The sequence below is a fragment of the Fusarium venenatum genome, assembly GCF_020744135.1.
Source record: "Fusarium venenatum strain MPI-CAGE-CH-0201 chromosome Unknown EDB82scaffold_2, whole genome shotgun sequence".
Classification (NCBI taxonomy): domain Eukaryota; kingdom Fungi; phylum Ascomycota; class Sordariomycetes; order Hypocreales; family Nectriaceae; genus Fusarium; species Fusarium venenatum.
The window spans coordinates 4843433-4859851 of record NW_027072130.1 but is presented as its reverse complement, the minus strand read 5'-3'; the positions used below and the strand labels follow the sequence as shown (position 1 = coordinate 4859851).

At 47.0% G+C, this 16419-nt stretch overlaps 6 protein-coding genes and 1 non-coding gene across 7 annotated transcripts; 2 read left to right on the top strand and 5 right to left on the bottom strand.

The window, feature by feature from the left end:
* Nucleotides 1-67: 67 nt before the first annotated feature.
* On the bottom strand, nt 68-868 carry EDB82DRAFT_524308 (uncharacterized protein; the record flags this gene model as incomplete). Its single annotated transcript, XM_025734711.2, has 4 exons — nt 68-277; nt 332-460; nt 509-568; nt 620-868. 4 exons carry the CDS (start codon nt 866-868, stop codon nt 68-70), a joined length of 648 nt encoding a protein of 215 aa, XP_025585489.2.
* Nucleotides 869-2371: 1503 nt separating this feature from the next.
* Nucleotides 2372-5972, top strand: EDB82DRAFT_536231 (glycosyl hydrolases family 2, TIM barrel domain-containing protein). Its single transcript, XM_025734707.2, has 3 exons — nt 2372-3120; nt 3171-4569; nt 4620-5972. The coding sequence occupies exons 1-3, from the start codon at nt 2520-2522 to the stop codon at nt 5767-5769; spliced, it is 3150 nt and encodes a 1049-aa protein (XP_025585487.1). The 5' UTR covers nt 2372-2519; the 3' UTR covers nt 5770-5972.
* A 92-nt stretch (nt 5973-6064) lies between these two features.
* Nucleotides 6065-7793, bottom strand: EDB82DRAFT_445205 (uncharacterized protein). Its single transcript, XM_025734706.2, has 4 exons — nt 7319-7793; nt 7227-7263; nt 6578-7174; nt 6065-6530 (listed from the first exon to the last, which is right to left on the bottom strand). Exons 1-4 carry the CDS (start codon nt 7457-7459, stop codon nt 6166-6168), a joined length of 1140 nt encoding a protein of 379 aa, XP_025585486.1. The 5' UTR covers nt 7460-7793; the 3' UTR covers nt 6065-6165.
* Nucleotides 7794-10326: 2533 nt separating this feature from the next.
* EDB82DRAFT_545449 (uncharacterized protein) lies at nt 10327-11181 on the bottom strand (the record flags this gene model as incomplete). The annotated part of the gene is made up of 1 exon (XM_025734705.1): nt 10327-11181. The coding sequence occupies one exon, from the start codon at nt 11179-11181 to the stop codon at nt 10327-10329; it is 855 nt and encodes a 284-aa protein (XP_025585485.1).
* Nucleotides 11182-12496: 1315 nt separating this feature from the next.
* EDB82DRAFT_498747 (P-loop containing nucleoside triphosphate hydrolase protein) lies at nt 12497-13484 on the top strand. Its single transcript, XM_025734704.2, has one exon. It carries the CDS (start codon nt 12555-12557, stop codon nt 13338-13340), a length of 786 nt encoding a protein of 261 aa, XP_025585484.1. The 5' UTR covers nt 12497-12554; the 3' UTR covers nt 13341-13484.
* Nucleotides 13485-13601: 117 nt separating this feature from the next.
* Nucleotides 13602-13699, bottom strand: EDB82DRAFT_t95. Its single transcript has one exon. It is a non-coding gene; the product is annotated as a tRNA-Leu (tRNA).
* Nucleotides 13700-14819: 1120 nt separating this feature from the next.
* Nucleotides 14820-16089, bottom strand: EDB82DRAFT_524303 (uncharacterized protein; the record flags this gene model as incomplete). Its single annotated transcript, XM_025734703.2, has 4 exons — nt 14820-15311; nt 15366-15552; nt 15600-15809; nt 15872-16089. The coding sequence occupies 4 exons, from the start codon at nt 16087-16089 to the stop codon at nt 14820-14822; spliced, it is 1107 nt and encodes a 368-aa protein (XP_025585483.2).
* Between the last annotated feature and the right edge of the window lie 330 nt (nt 16090-16419).

Sequence of the window (16419 nt, the reverse complement as noted above, 5' to 3'; positions counted from 1 at the left end):
AGCCTATGGTATTCTCACCCAAACACCAAGCTTCTCTGTACAACAACCCTTCAACTCTCGATTTCAATCACGGAGAGTTTTCTAAGACTGCTCTCAGTCCACATACCTTTCCAAAGTCAAAGCTGTCGGTTGGGCCGATAACAAGATAGTTGGTGTCAGGCTCACCAAGGTCCAAACACTCGGTACTGGAAAGCTTGGATCCACGCTCACTGATATGATTTATAACGGCACTCGTGATGGCACCTCGCTCTGCTGCCACATCGCAATAACCCCATCCCTATCAAGGATTTAGTATGTCGAGCATGAGTTGACAAGAGAGGTTCACACGTACCTGGTAACGATATGTGATTGAACCGGCTGGGCCGCTCTGCCCAAAGAAGGAGGTGCAGGGCGGCTGGTTATGAAGTATTTCAGAACATCCATCACCATAGTAAATGTCACTTGCAATCCATGAAAGCGCCTTTGCGGATATTAGTAGTTATGCCAGCGTCGAACAAGAGTAACCTACCCTGAGCGGAACTGATATACCAATACATAACAGAATTGCAAACATAATCTTTGCGAAATACTGTGATCGCATCAGTATTGTGGCTCTTCTGAATGTACTTCGTTTACTCACCTTCTTCTGTTTTTGCTTTTCTTGCTTTCTTGGATCCAAGTTCTGGGGAGATTTGATATCGCCATCAGTGGCAGGTTGGGAGGAACTGTCACCGCTAAAGTAGGAACCGAGCAGATAGATGCTTAGGAGGCAATTAACATTGGCCAACGTGGCGTAATATCCGTACAAATAATCAATCAGATTAATTGCGAGAAGGCAAAGTGGGACGATGAAAGAGGTCGTGGCCTCGTTAAAGATGGGTAAAGACATCTTGAGAGTCGTTATCGATATTTCGACCGTTGCCTCAAAGACTTGTAGAGTGCGTTAGGAAGTCGTGTTTAAAATGGACAATGAGAAAAGTTTTTAGTCAGATCAGCCGGATGATATTATCATACTACTTACTATAAGTGGCCACGGTATCAGTTGTCAGCTCTGCTCTAGGCAGCAACCTGCAACCCTACCAGCTTCAAGACCAACACCAATCAACACATCCCTACTAGTGAACACGAGCCAGTTGTGCTTCAAGTACCCACGAATCTGGATTTTCAGGCGCCAAGGCCTTTTAGTTGGATGGACAGTCGTGAAAGTGGCGTCTGGCCAAAGAAGCAGCAGTCCCAAGTAGGAAGTGGCCGAAATGTGTGAACCCTCCACCACGCGAGAGCCCATGCCCTCGTTGTTCTTGTTCTTGTAATTTGGCTATTTAGTTATTTTGAGAACTCATTTGTATTGAATGTCTTGAGATGAACTGTGGTCATTTTCCTCTTACAAGGAGTACTTAAGGACGGATTCAAAGATGGGACGTGGTTGGGCATGCCAAGTTACTTTTCGTGTGCATAACATATGATCACATATGATTTGTTTCAGTTATTGACCTGAGTGTACCTTGTTTCAACATCTGGCTTCCGTTCGGTTATGAACTAGGCCTCATATTCCGATAGTTGTTCCGTTCGCTCTTGGTGAACCCATGATATGGGCGGGGAACATGGTACTGTTACGGCGAGAATGAAGCAATGTAATATCTACGCCCGAGTGATAACCCTTCATCTATATCTGATTTCAAAGGGGATCTTATATTGTGTGTCATGAGAAGTACCAGTCCATAAACCATTGCCAGACAAATTACTTGAACTGAAGTTCGCAAACACTTAAATTATGCATCATCAGCTGTCAAGGAAGCTTACCCGAGACCACATATCACATGAGCAAGATGACAGGTGGCTTCAACGAGTTAAGTAAAAAGACAATAAAATAGCGCAAAAAAGAATAGTTTCTTAATTTGATTAGTTGTGCTAAAGAGGACACCTGTCACATTACAATGTCGTGGGCAATGATTCAGACGACTCGAACGTTGAAGGACGTGTGCGTGTTTCGGCCGAGACCATTTCGGCCGATATGGGACACGATTTGAAACATGCAAGCAAGCGTTTCGAATTATCGACATATAAGCTTAAGTTGTAAATGGAAGATAACCTATGGACTGATTTACGATGGCAGAAACCGTGGTGAATTCCCTTTACTTGCAACAGCCATGTCTTCCAACGGTCCGAGGACACCTTCGAATTTCCCCGCTCCGGCTCCGGTATCCCCGGGCTCTGCTACCTCGGCCATCTCGCTAGTCCTAATTCGCTGATGTACATTCACCAAACCAACCAACCAGGCAAGATCATCACCAATCGGGCCACTTCTCCGCATCTATCATGGATTTCGGTGGATGTTTCCAAGGTCCCCGAGCCAGTCCGGAGCACGTGTTTCGGGGCAAGGAAAGCAGGTTATAGAAACGTATCACGATGCGGGACAATCGGAGGATGCGGGGCTGACTGATGGCGCAGACGGATATCAAGAGATAAAGGTTCCTGGACTTCCTCGAAAGTGAGCTTCTGAACCATTCCTACATCATTGTCTACTACTTCATCATATCAAAATGGGTGGAGGTATTGCAGAGCAGCAGCCAAAGGGCATTCCTCTCCAGGAAGACGCCTCTCGACCAGATTACATTAATGAGGCTGTCTTCAGGAGAAACACCCTTCCCACCAGATCATACCATATTCCTGAGACATCAATCTCACTCAACGGAATATGGGACTTTGCTCTATCTGGAACAGCCATTGAGGCACCCGAGCCCAGCTCAAAAGATATCACATATGAACCAATTCAAGTTCCTGGCCACTGGCAGCTTCAAGGTCACGGAAAGCCATGGTACACCAACGTCCAGTATCCCATCCCCGTCTGCCCACCATATGTTCCTACCGAGAACCCTACGGGATCTTATCGTCGAGACTTTCATGTCCCGGCAGGATGGGACGCGAATTCACAGCTCAGACTGCGCTTTGACGGTGTCGACAGCGCGTATCACGTTTTCGTGAATGGCGTCCTAGTCGGATATGCTCAAGGCTCAAGAAACCCCTCAGAGTTCGACATCTCGGCCTTCGTCAACCGAGAGGGCGCAAACGAGCTGTTTGTGCGCGTTTATCAGTGGTCTGACGCCACATATATCGAAGATCAAGACCAGTGGTGGCTTTCTGGTGAGTCTGTTGCTTTGAAAACCGATGATGCGAGAAACTGACTTGAGTAGGAATCTTCCGTGATGTCTACCTCATCTCCTTCCCAGCTGCGCGTATTGATGACTTTTTCGTCAAGCCTGATCTTGACAGCAGCTACAAAAACGGAACGTTGACTGTCTCTGCCGATCTCTTTACTAATAAGGACGCGGTCCTGGAGCTCACGCTATCCGAGCTGACCAAGAACGGCGGGGCTGTTATCAGCTCTACCAAGACCTCTGTCGATGGCAAGGCCAACAAGGCCAATCTGACACTTGATGTTAAGGATCCTAAGAAATGGACCGCGGAGACGCCATACCTCTACTCAGCTGAGCTCAAACTCTCTGACGGGGAAACCGTACTACACAAGGTCCATCAGCGCGTGGGATTCCGCAAGGTTGAGCTCAAGGAAGGTCTCATGACTGTCAACGGAAAACGCATCCGCCTTCGAGGTGTCAACCGTCACGAACACCACCCTCTTCTTGGCCGTTCCGTCCCTCTCGAGTTCGCCAAGCGCGATCTCCTCATCATGAAGAAGCACAACATCAACGCTCTTCGTTGCGCGCATCAGCCCCATGACCCGCGTGTCCTAGATCTCTGCGACGAGTATGGTCTGTGGGTCATGGCAGAGGCTGATCTTGAGTGCCACGGTTTCTACGATGCTGTTGCGCGACCTCTTGACATTCCCGAGTCTATGGATTATGGTGAGCGAAAGAAGCTTGCTTTTGGAAAGGCTGCACAGTTCACCTCCAACAATCCCGACTGGAAGGAGGCTTATCTCGACCGCATCAACGCCGTGCTCAATCGTGACAAGAACCATGCTAGTGTTATCATCTGGAGTTTCGGCAACGAGGCCTTTTATGGTGATAACCACAAGGCCATGTTCAAGTACGCCACTGAAGCTGACCCCTCCCGATTGATTCACTATGAGGGAGACGAACAGGCCGAGACTACACATATGTACAGCTACATGTATCCCACAGTCGAACGTCTCATCAAGTACGCCAAGGAAGAAGGCGTTAAGGATGGCAAGTTCGAGAAGCCCATCGTGCTCTGTGAGTACGGTCACGCTATGGGTAACGGTCCCGGCTGGCTAGAGGATTACGAGCAAGCTTTCCGTGACTATCCTCGTCTCCAAGGTGGCTTCATCTGGGAGTGGGCCAACCACGGTTTGTGGAAGGACGACCACGAAGGCCCTGGTTACTATGCTTACGGTGGTGACTTTGGTGACACTCCCAACGATGGAACCTTTGTTATGGACGGTCTTCTGAACAGTCAGCACGAACCTACGCCTGGTCTAGTCGAGTTCAAGAAGGTTATCCAACCCGTTGGTTTCTCATACTCTGCTGGTGAATTGAAGATCGAGAACCGACAAGACTTTGCTGGCCTGGATCATTTGACCGCTTCCTACAAGATTGAACAGCTCGGACAAGAGTAAGTCAACCCCAGAGACGCTGTCAACGACAGTACTGATGATAAAACAGGTCCTCGTTGATCCAGTCAGCGTCCTTCGATGTGCCTGACATTCCAGCTGGCGAGACACAATCTGTTTCTCTTCCGGTTGATGACAAGAAGTTCAACAAGGACAGCGAGGTCTATCTAACCGTGACTCTGTCTCTCAAGCATTCGACCGCTTGGGCTCCCGCCGGACATGAGATCGCTTGGTCGCAACACCAACTCCAGGCCCCTCAAACTTCTGCCAAGGCTGCTTCCGTCGCGAGCAACACTATTTCCTCTAAGCTGGAGGTTTCCGAGAAGACTTCCACCGTCACAATCACCGGGAAGGACTTTGAGGTCACGTTTAACCGTGCTTATGGCACATTGAAGAGCTGGGTCTCCAAGGGCAAGACGTTACTCGACTTTGACCCCAAGACTAAAGCCGCCATCATCCCATCCTTCTGGCGACCCAAGACCGACAACGACGTGCCTGGCGCCGTTCCTTACTGGCAGCGATTTGGCGTTGACCAGCTTGAATCGCAACTTCGATCCTTCACTGTGGATTCATCCAGCTCAGATAAGGTTGTTCTAAAATCGAAGACCTTTATCACTCCCCCAGTACTCTTCTGGGGATGGGATTGCGAGATTGAGTACACGGTGTACTTGAACGGCGCGCTAAGCGTCAATGTCACCCGCCTCTCTCCCCAAGGATCTGTCCCCGATCACGTCCCCAGAATTGGCCTCAACCTGTACGGCAGCAAGACACTCGAGCATGTCAAGTGGCTTGGCCTTGGCCCTGGAGAGAGCTACCCCGACAAGAAGACATCTCAACGCGTCGGTATCTGGAACGTCGAGTCCATCTCCGACCTCCAGGTCCCATACGATGTTCCCCAAGAAAACGGAAACAGGGAAGACACACGATGGGTATCACTGCGAGACTCCAAGTCACCCAGTGTCGGTCTCCGCGCCACTCGCTTAGACGGAGCACACTTTAGTTTCCTGGCTTCCAACCACAGGGACTCAACTATCCAAGACGCAAAGCATCCTCCCGATCTGTTTGAGGAAGATGCCGTGTTCATTAGGCTGGACCACAAGGTTGCCGGTGTAGGATCGGGTGCTTGTGGACCGGCTGTTCGTGAGGATTTGATGGTCAAGACTGAGGAGACTACTTTCGGTTTCTTGCTAGAGCCGCTATGAGATAGATTGGTAGATATCATGAGTTAAATATTGAAATGACTAGTACGAATTCAGATGCAGATTGTATATTGTAATAAATGGGAGATCGACATACACAAATAAATGAAACTCGTCAGTACAAGGGCATTCTTCGACACCTCGCAATCGATCCCACATTGGCCTCTATAGGTGTTAGTTAGGTAATAGATACTTTTGATGTGCACTGTCTAACTGAGTACCCCAGACACATGTTTCTCTCTAGCAGTGAAACTTATCATATCGTCTTGTTTGAAACCTGTAGAAATCATTATTTTACGTCGCTTCAAAGATTGGTATTATTCTATCTGGTCTTCATATGTATGTTTGTAGCTATATGAAAAGAAGCCGCAACTTCGTATACAAAGGCTCATTTGAAATCTACCGCTTCATTGAATACGGATAGTTTGATTCTTCGACCTCTTGCACAACATCGTTTCGCACATAAATACCGGACATGTCCTGCTCCCTTGAGTGCAATGATTCAGTGTTACGACTGGAGATGTAAGTCCGAGGACCCTCCTTGTTATCGATAATTTCGAAGTCGGCGTGAATTCCTCGCTCTGGATCGGCCAGTTCTTGCGTAGAGCTGTTGTCGTCTGCTTCCCTTTCTTTGATGGTGCGGTTGATAGTTGTAAGACGTATAGCGTTCGTAGTTCGGCTGATTGGATGACTGCTTCCAGCAGAGCTGAGGAATCTTTTGGGAAGAATCTTGGTGAAGATGGGTCGTAGAAGAGGAAAGCATCCTGGAGTGGTCAGTATGGAATGGTATGTGATGGAGGAAAGGACTTACCAGAGACAATGGCGATGTTAATTTCGACAACACCCCACATGTCGTTTCGAGCCATGTCTCGTGGCATTTGAGTTGTGTTGACATCATATCTAATCGATTCAACCACGACGAATGTTGACGCAAGACAGACAACGAAACCGATAACGAAAAGAGCAGTGATGGCAATCTTTTGTCCCATTCGAAGTCGAAGCTTGAACACTTCGATAATCGGCAGGGCCAAGATAACAATGTCAAGAGCAAAATGGGTAAGACAGGTACCGAAGAAGAACTGAGAATCGTTGATCTTACATACAGCACCTTCGATACTCTTATCCCAGTAGGCCTGAACAGGAAGACAATGGAACGTAACCATAAACGTCCTAAGAATAAGCCATGATATACTAAGACCAAGCAGAATTTGGATTGGGATTCGGATTGCGGATTGTTTGAAGATGCGCCAGTAGAACAGAAGAATGGAAAGTTTGGAGAAGCCGATCGAGTACGAGTATGTCTGGGAGATGAGGAACTGCATCAACCGGGCGTTGAGATTGATGTTCTCATACTCTTCGTCGCTCACGGTATCGGGAATCGTCGAGCCAAGGTACCAGTTTTCGGTCCCTAGTTTAATTAACGTTTCGATCGACAATGGAAGGGCCCGGGAGATAGTTACAGTAGATCATCACGACATTGTATCCAATACCAACGATCTACAAGGAGCATGTAAGTCACTATGATATTAAGATTCACAGGGGACAAACTCACAAAGGCGCCGAGGCAAAAGTAGTCATCCCACCACCATTGGACTTTTGTCATGCGCCGTGCGAATACACGAGCGATCTGCGCCAGCAAGGCCGCTACCCAAGTAATGACCACGGCGCAGACGATGTCTGACTTGAGACTCATGGCGATCTTGAAATTGATTTTGCGACATACAAGGCCACGGTATCAAATGGCTCACGTAAAGTTCAAAGAGGAGAAAGAAAAGCAAAAATGAATGGCAACGAACACAAGCGAATGGTTCACTGACTGACTGGGAACACTGGGACATCAGTGGGGGATGATATGCATTTGAGAAGAACAAGGAAAGTGATCCAACAATCAACTACCTAGTACCTGTCCTTATCCATGGAAGCCTTAGGGAGGCCCCTTTGACCATAACACTCCTGGTATGGTAGCTTATCGTAGTGGAATCCGGGGGATCAGGCCAGCTACTAGGGTCGTCTGAAGGGCTGGGCTGGGCTGGGCTAGGCTTGATGTGTCTGGGGTAAAAGGGGGGCATCCTTTATGCCAGGCTTTGTTCCAGAACAACTGACTCGGTATTTTCAGCTATGAAGCCTTGGCAGGTTATGCTGTGCAACATGACCGGTCATCAGTCATCATATGACGAAAGAGAAAGGGTAGCACAAAAAGAGTCGACATCTTTAGCCTCGTTATTTTTATTCGATTTCTTCATACTGCATGGTTTTTTATCTAGCCCATCCTTCGTTTTATGAGGGAATTTGTCCAGGACCAGGCCGTTCAAGCCTTGTTGGTCCAGGTAGTGACGTAGAATTGTTTCTACCAGTAGTAAAGCCAACAGAGCTAATTTAGCTACAGAGTACTACTGCACGAATTCTTTAGTGCCTTGCTCGCTTACAGCCCAAATGGCTGGTTCGTCGATGTACCATGTGGCCTTGTTGGGGGTTAACATTCGCTTCAATAACGCTTGAAGTGCTATTGATCATCCATAGCAGCCAGTCGCATTTTCAGGATATCTTAGTCTAAAGAGAAGGATGCATTGGACCCTGGGACGACTTGTCTAATCCACAAACAGTCACTTTATCCGTAGTATATCACTACTAAAATGCTGGGCGCTGCATATTTCAGTCGTATAAGCAAATCTTTCTCTAATTCCGGATTTCAAACAATTATCAAACATGGGAATGGTCGAAAACTTGATTACTTTGCTTACTGTTTGCACTTTCAATTACAGGTTAACATTCTGGAACGTCGGCAGTTTGTAAGCTTACGGCGCAGAGAAGCCACTATACCAGGGGGCTTGAAATTGAGGATGCTGGAAAAGGAAGCTCGAACTGGCGTTGAAGACGGCGTGTCAGCCTCAACTTTATTGGAAAGCTCACTTGTTATCAAGTAACAATATTGTTTTGTTTCAACAGTACCTACATGTGCAAATCATGTAAGCAGCCATTGACATAAGATTGATCAAGTCATTTTCTGGACTTACTTTCGTCTCAACAAAATTGACTGCACTTCGAACAGAATGACTAGACCTCATACGGTATCATCAAGCTAAGCACCTCCTGCATCTGTACAAGAGAGATGGCCTCAGCTCGAGTGAACGATATGACAGCAAGACAGGGTATTGACATTTACACCAACCAACAGTCTCAGAGTGCCGGTATCAAGTTGATCCGTCAAAATAGCGTAAACTCTATTCATCCAGATAGAATAGCAATGATTTCTCCTTATCTACCTACCACAAACAGCCAAGGAAATGAAGCGTTTCCACTATCATGTTCGTTGCATTTTAGGGCCCTTCTTATCATCCTTCGAGAATACTTATGGCGCCACATTCCTCTGTAGCGTCTTTCTAACTGTCAATAATGCTCATAGTTGAGCTGTCGGCTGTCTCATTGTTGCGCGGAAACGGTCCGAGAGGCCAGTGGCTGAGAATTACTGCGGTACCACCTACTGTTTTCAACTTAGCACCAATTTTACAGCACAGAGGCGCGCTATAACCCAGACTCACTGCACCCTAGCTGAGCTATGGGTGATGGTTTCTTTGTCCCGCTGGCTTCTAAAACCCGACAATAAGCCAAAACGGCCGGGCCATCGTGTATTCATTAGTGCAGGTTGGTCATCTCTTCCCTGATGGTTGGTCTGACCGTTGCGATAGAGCCTGCCTCAGTCCCCTACAAGCAAAACGCCATAGCGTCACGATCTCTTCTGTTGTTCGCCAAAGTCAACACCGGTGTCGTATCGCAAACAATGCCTTGACTCGTGGACTGCAGACTAATCCAGTTTCCATGTGCTGTAACAACTGTCTATACCGTGAAGAGTATCGGTCGATATTCAGGCACCGCTACAAGGTTTCGTTGTTGCAAGGTTCACTGTAAAAGGTGTGGCAGCCATTACAGCGTGCCATGCCTTGGTGGTTCAAAGCTGAACCGTACGCGACATCGACAGGCTTGGAAGGCAAGTCAAATCAAGCCATGTCACATTGAGGCTACTGGAAAGACGCGACCTTCTAGACTGTGCTGCCAGAATATGATTTCGATGTCTCTGGTGACACCATTCATTCTGATCAGAGATGGAAAAGGTACACAGGTTTGGGGGTCATGTCTTGAATCTTGACCACGCGTTTGAACACAATGGGGGATCAGCAGCGCTTTGACAATCGCAGTCCCATTTTACCTGCCAATCTCCCCCAGTCTCTGTACTAATCGATAGTGCACGATATAGCTGGCTTTAGCACAGCATGATAAACATGGTACGAGATCTATTTAGCTGGCTACTGGGACACTACCGGAAATTCCGCGGAAACCGTCGATTGGACGCCATCATGATAAAGACATTGGCCAAACAAGGTACCCTGTCCTTGCTAATGGTCTTGAGATAAACGAACAGAACTCTAACAAATTGCTGGTATTCCATCCGTATCTCCGTATCTGTTCTTGTCGGCCCGAAGCTGATATCTCACTTTACGGCACGACTAAATATCTCGGCTTCCACTGATACCGCTACCGTACCTGAGTCACTCATCACTCAGCCTACGACTCTCTCCAACGTATCGCCCAATCTCCCTTGGCAAAGCTCGGTTCCACGACTTTTCCTGACATGACAGCCTCACAAAGGCGCTTCTCACCATCCTCATTAACAGAGAACCCAAACACGACACCCCTTCGCGCTGCGCACTTGGCCATCTCACGCTCTTTGGCTCGCTTCTGTCCCTGTTTTCTCTTTTCCAACATTTCATCCGTCTCGTGGATTTTTTCTGCGCGTCCCTTCTCGCCACCCACGCTGCCGTTCACTTCAGAGACTGATTGCGCCGGACGGATGCGCGTGCCACTACGGACCGACATACGTGCGAGCACATCGCCATCGACGTGCATTTCGTCTCTCAGGATGTCTGCAAGGTCCATGTCTTCTTCAGATGTTCGTGATTCAGACGTCGCCTGTGCAGGTCTAGATGTATGAGGTATTTCGTCCTCGCTGTGAGTTTCTTCGTGTTCTTCCTCCATGGATGTTCGGTTTGGCCCAAAGACAAGCTCCTCCGCTGCGCTGCATGATACCAAGATCCGATTGTCGCCCTTGCTATTCTTCCCTTTCTTGTGTTTCCCGTTGGCCGGTTTCTTCTCTGTAGCAGTATGTTCTTCGGCGTTCAACAATTTTAAAAAGGCCTTTTCGAGCTCACGGTCTAACTTTCCAGGCTTTTGTGTCCGACATCGGCTCGAGCAATATTTAACTGGCGTATTGTTTTTAGCCGACGTTGTAGTCTTTCGTGTGCTAATGACTCTTCCACATGAATGGCAGTAAGGCGTTGCTTCTCCTCCTGGAAGTAGGTAGAAAGGTGCTGGCGTTGCTTGGGATTTGGAGGGACGACTCCAACTGTCCATCCAACTCATTGTGACTGGCTCTGATGATGACCCTCGCTTTAAGGAGAACACTGTAGAGAATCTGTTCTTGTGTGAAAGTGATTCAAAAATACGTAGTGGTTGTATTCTTGGAAGGACACTACGAATCATGTCTAGTGTAGGTTTTTTCTTTGGAAAGAAGGGAAGCCTTCGATGTGGCCATGGCATCGTGATGATGTCATTGTCGTCATCGAGATTTCGAAGAGGAATTCGCGCTGATCATTGAATCCCTAAAACACCATTGACCTCATTCATCAAATTCACAATCTTTCTCCATTCTCGAAGTGGAATTATATCTGCCTTGGTATTAGCAATTCACTCCCAGCATTGGACTTTGGAAGTCGACGTCTGGTCCAGGGTAACGCCTGACAACGTCGGACATATTGAGTTGTGTACAAACGGAACAGGCCTTCCTCCAAACACATTAATTTTGTAGCAGGTTGCCATTGAGGATTTCGGCTTGGTTCTGTATTGCTATAAGAAGCGAGAGTAAGCTTACGCTACCATCGCGGGTTGGGGGGGTTTTTCAACATGCCCGGATGACAATTTGAGGCTGTCGACCGGCTGTTGAAGGTACGCATAGGATGCCAGAATTCAATGTACTATATCGGTACTGCCAATGCTATGTCAACAGCCTTATTTTGTCATTTAGGCATGTCAAAAAACCCCCCTCTCTCCCTATGGTACTAATGATCACCAGATACGTATCGCGAGCACACAGCCGTGAGATTTTGGTTGCGGCGTAGCATGCATGCATAGGTAAAAACTAGCTTCCTAACTAGATATTTCTTGATTTTTTTAGGCGACAAGCATGATTTGGACAGAGCAAGAAAGAAGTCCCAACTCCTCAAACAGAACAGTCGTTTGTTCAAAATGACAGCAATCAGTTGGGCCGAAAAGTTATCTCATAATTCCAGTGTTCAAGTATTAGTAGCGCATGCACCTATAGCTTGGTTCCTCTTGGCCAGCCAGCGAACAAGTTGCAGGTATAATTATCCCCGAACCTCTCATGCATTCAATTGGTACACGTTACATTAGGTCATCTTGTGCTACTTCTCGTCAGCACTAAACAAGTAGCAGTGATAATTTCTGACACAACAGTAATGTCTAAACTATAATACATCCCCTTCTGTGTTAGTTTAATGCTTGTTGATGTATATCTGTTTAAGCTCTCTGGAGCAATTAGGCTTGGCGGCTAATCTGATATACGGAAATGGTTGATTATAAGCGTGAGATAACGCGCAGGGATGAGACAGCGCCTAAAATGTATTTAAAGATCATTTCCCACTCAATGTCAGCTTTTTCAATATTGATCTTGTTCGTTTGCCTGTAAGGTGATAAATCAAAAACCTCAAATTGTAACCATGCGATTCATCACAGATTCTCGTGGTCTCGGCGACCCAAACTCGGAACCAGTCCCTCTTCAAGTCATCGGTGCAGGTCTTCCACGCGCTGCCACATCCTCAATGCAAGCGGCATTTGAGAAACTGGGTTTTGGTCCATGCATGCACATGGCAGAAATCCTTCCACATGCATCACGCCTGCAACTCTTCATTGACACGCTACGCGAAAAAGACGACGCGAAACGGAAGAAGATGGTTCGTCAACTTATTCACAGCCACCGATCCATTTGCGATCTTCCTGTTTTCTATTTTACTCCCGAAATGATGGACGAATATCCTGATGCAAAGGTCGTCATAAATATGAGACCTGACGGTAAAGTCTGGGCCAAGAGCGCCGAAGACAGCTTCTGGTTTTTCTTCAGTCCGTGGTTCAAATGGGTTGGTCTTCTCTGGGCCACAGATCGCCTGTGGTACAAGCTCAACATGGAGACGGTGAAGAAGTGCAGGGAAGAGTATGGTACGACAGACATATTCAGCGCCGAGTGTTATGACACGTATTACAGACGTGTGCTTGACGAAGCCAAGAAACGGAACAGACAAGTGCTTATTTTCAAGGCTGAGGACGGCTGGGAACCTCTTTGCAAGTTCTTGGGTAAAGAGGTTCCAAATGAGCCTTTTCCACGTCTAAATGAAAAGAAGACCTTCGAAACGGTCAAGAGGATATTTATCGCTAAGGGAGTGTTGTCTTGGATGGCCCTGTTTGGTGCGACTTGGGGCGCATGGAAGGTCGCATCGCATTTCCTATGACCGGATTTGGAGTATTCATGAAGAGGTGAAATGCAATTTACAAGCATAATCGTTTATTGTTAAAATGAGAATAAGCTTGTACAATAAATAGCTCGTGTAATCATAACTGCACTGCTATTATGACAATTAGAACACAGCTCAGTGAACTCTGCACTCCCACATCGTGAAACAAAAAGGAAGTTCATCAGTGTACAACGGGTAACTTGCCAATTCAAGAGAAACTCTTCATAAAAAAGTAAAAAAAAAAGATAATCGCTTTGATGCTAACTGGAGGGTTCGAACCTCCGCGGTTTCCCACTGCGGGTTTGGTTTCTGATGAGAACCTAAACACAGCGCCTTAACCACTCGGCCAAGTTAGCGAGGATAATTTGAGATAGAAGATATGCTCAATTACGCGCTCAAGGATCCTATTGCTGACGACCAACAACCCTCGTTCACTGCCAGTAAATTCTCCCTTTATTCAACTCCGATGTTCACCAAGTATTCGCTCAGTGAGAATGTGCCATGTCCGTCTCTTCAACACTCAATCAACGATGTAGGACCAACCATTTGGGAAGTACCTGATTGATGTATAAAGCCTCCCCGTACGCTTACCAACTGTCCTTATCAAGGTATGAGACTGGCTATTAGAAACAGCATCCTGTCAATTTAGCAGAATCGCCACGTCAATATACATCTGAATATTCGACATGTGTAATACCAAGGTAATAGTTAATAAGTGCATGGGCTGCAGTAGAATTCACAATAGGGAACATGAGCCAACCGTGCATTGTATGGAATTTACGAAGAATGGCGAATGCCCGCGTGTCTTTTACCCTCAAATAGATAATTAGGTCTCTGATAGTACATGTTATACTCGTCAACTAGTGCCACTTAGAGATAAACAGATCTCAGCTTATAGTTGGTTTGTGGCATTTGACTTCAAAGACTTGTTAATAATATGGACGATTGAAATATACATTTGAACTAACGGGCATTGTGCTTGCTTGTCAGTTGCAGACGACTGCATTATTTAATTACCTCGCACCTCGCAATTGGACGTATGTATGTCGTGGCTTCGGGTTATCAGTTTCTAGAAGATGACTTGACCTTGTGTGATCACTAGCTTACCATCCGGGCTCTCTATGTACGACATATCTATGAACGCAGCCTGATGTGACATGCACAAGTTGATGGATTTGGTACTTTTTGTGACTCGCAGTTGTATCTAGTGGATATCTTATCCCGGTCTAGAACTAGGAAGCACTTGCAACGGATCTTTGCGGGCTGCAGGTAACAGCGATGATAGTTACGTTCCACTTGCTGTTTCTAGATCTGTTTGGACACGCCAAAGTCTACTCAACAACACCGTATGCGAGTACTAACAAATGTTGACAATATGACGGATGACAGCAATGTAGAACGGAAACATATATGATTGATAAAAAATAGTTGCTGGGGTATTATATAAGCTATTCAAGGAAAATGTTTGAGGGTATCTTATGATTGCCTAAAGCTTGACAAAGAGGTATTTCGGCTTTCCTCCTCAATAACCATCCGCTTGGGGTGTCCAGTATGGGAGGTCAAGGGAAGCTCATCTGTGTCCGAGCCTCCTTTGTAGTGATCGTGTTTGGAGCTATTCTCGACTGTCACTTGAAACTCTGTTCGCTGATGAATACCGGGACCGTGGTGGCTTCGAGGTATGCCAGGAAGATCATCGTCCGAGTCACCAGCGACGATCTTCGACCGATGGGTCAGCTGAACGTTGTTTACTCCATTTGTCCAGGCTGCATCTTCTGTTCGGTGGGCGCTTCTGACGTGGCCAGAATGCGAAAGGGATGGGTAGTAGTCGTCCGAGTTCTCGCCCTTTGCTAGACGGGTGATGAGTTTCGCCATGGACATTTCGATGTTGAGCTTGACCATGTAGGCGACAGGGTGGAATTGGATGAAGACGACTTGGTTGGGAAGCGACATGAGACCAATGAGCATGCCCTTTGGAATATTAGCAAGTGAATAATTAGAAGGAGTGATTTACAGGTGACTTACGTCCATGAGGATGGAGACGACCATGAGCTTGGCGTTGAAGCCGACAAGGGGCTCATACTTTTTCAAGTTGTGCTGCTCAACTAGTCGCTTCTTGACTGTTCGTAGGAAGTACCAGTTGAGTCCAGCGTCAACCAGTAGGATGATGACCTTTGACATGCGATCCCAGACAGCGTTGATTTTGACAAATCTGCACAAGTTAGTGGCTATTCAATCTTCCGGCACCTCGTAACTCACGTATCGCTCACAGGAGGAACTGTGTGGGATGGGATCCAAATGACGAAGACGGCAATGTTGACGATAGTGATGATGATTGCGGTCCCCCATTTCAACCAAAAGACTGTAGATCGATGTTCGGCAATAATCGAGATTCGGTTGACGATAATCTGCATAAGCAATTGGACCTCGAAAACCCAGCAGAAGAGAATGAAGAAAAGCACCGGCACACTAAAAGGCGATGCTATGTTAGCCCAACGTATCCAAAATCGCCAGTGACAGACATGTCTCACGTCGGCCCGATAATCCCATCTAGAAAAACCCATCCGATGATAGTGATGACTAGGTTCGCTGCGATTTCTCCCCAGAGCATGTAAATGTATGTGCTTCGCAACGGGTTTCGGTTTCGTCTCGTCTGCTTCCAAGCTTCCCAGACAGTAAGCAGTCCAAAGCCGAGGGTGAAGCCCATGGCTATGGAGGCCAGCTTGATGTCACTCGTAGTAGCTGACATGTTGGGTGAAGGAGCCACGGAATATTTCCCGAGAGTGGAAACAAAGCGTAAAAGGAACGGCACTGCAGCTGATCCTTGAGAAAAAGCAAAATAGGGACATGTCAAGGGAGGAGATACTTGCAGATATGGGGCTCCACGAGCTTTAATACCCAGAGAGGCAGGACAGTACCTGCATAGAAAACCCGAGGCTAGTCTGATATAGTCATTGTACTGCAATGGGCACCACGTTTTCTCCTGTTAGATAAAGCCACAGTGGAAACTGCTAAGCAACTTGACATGAATCGTTGCGGAGGTGACATATGGCGACGGGGCTTAGAGCCAAAATGGGAC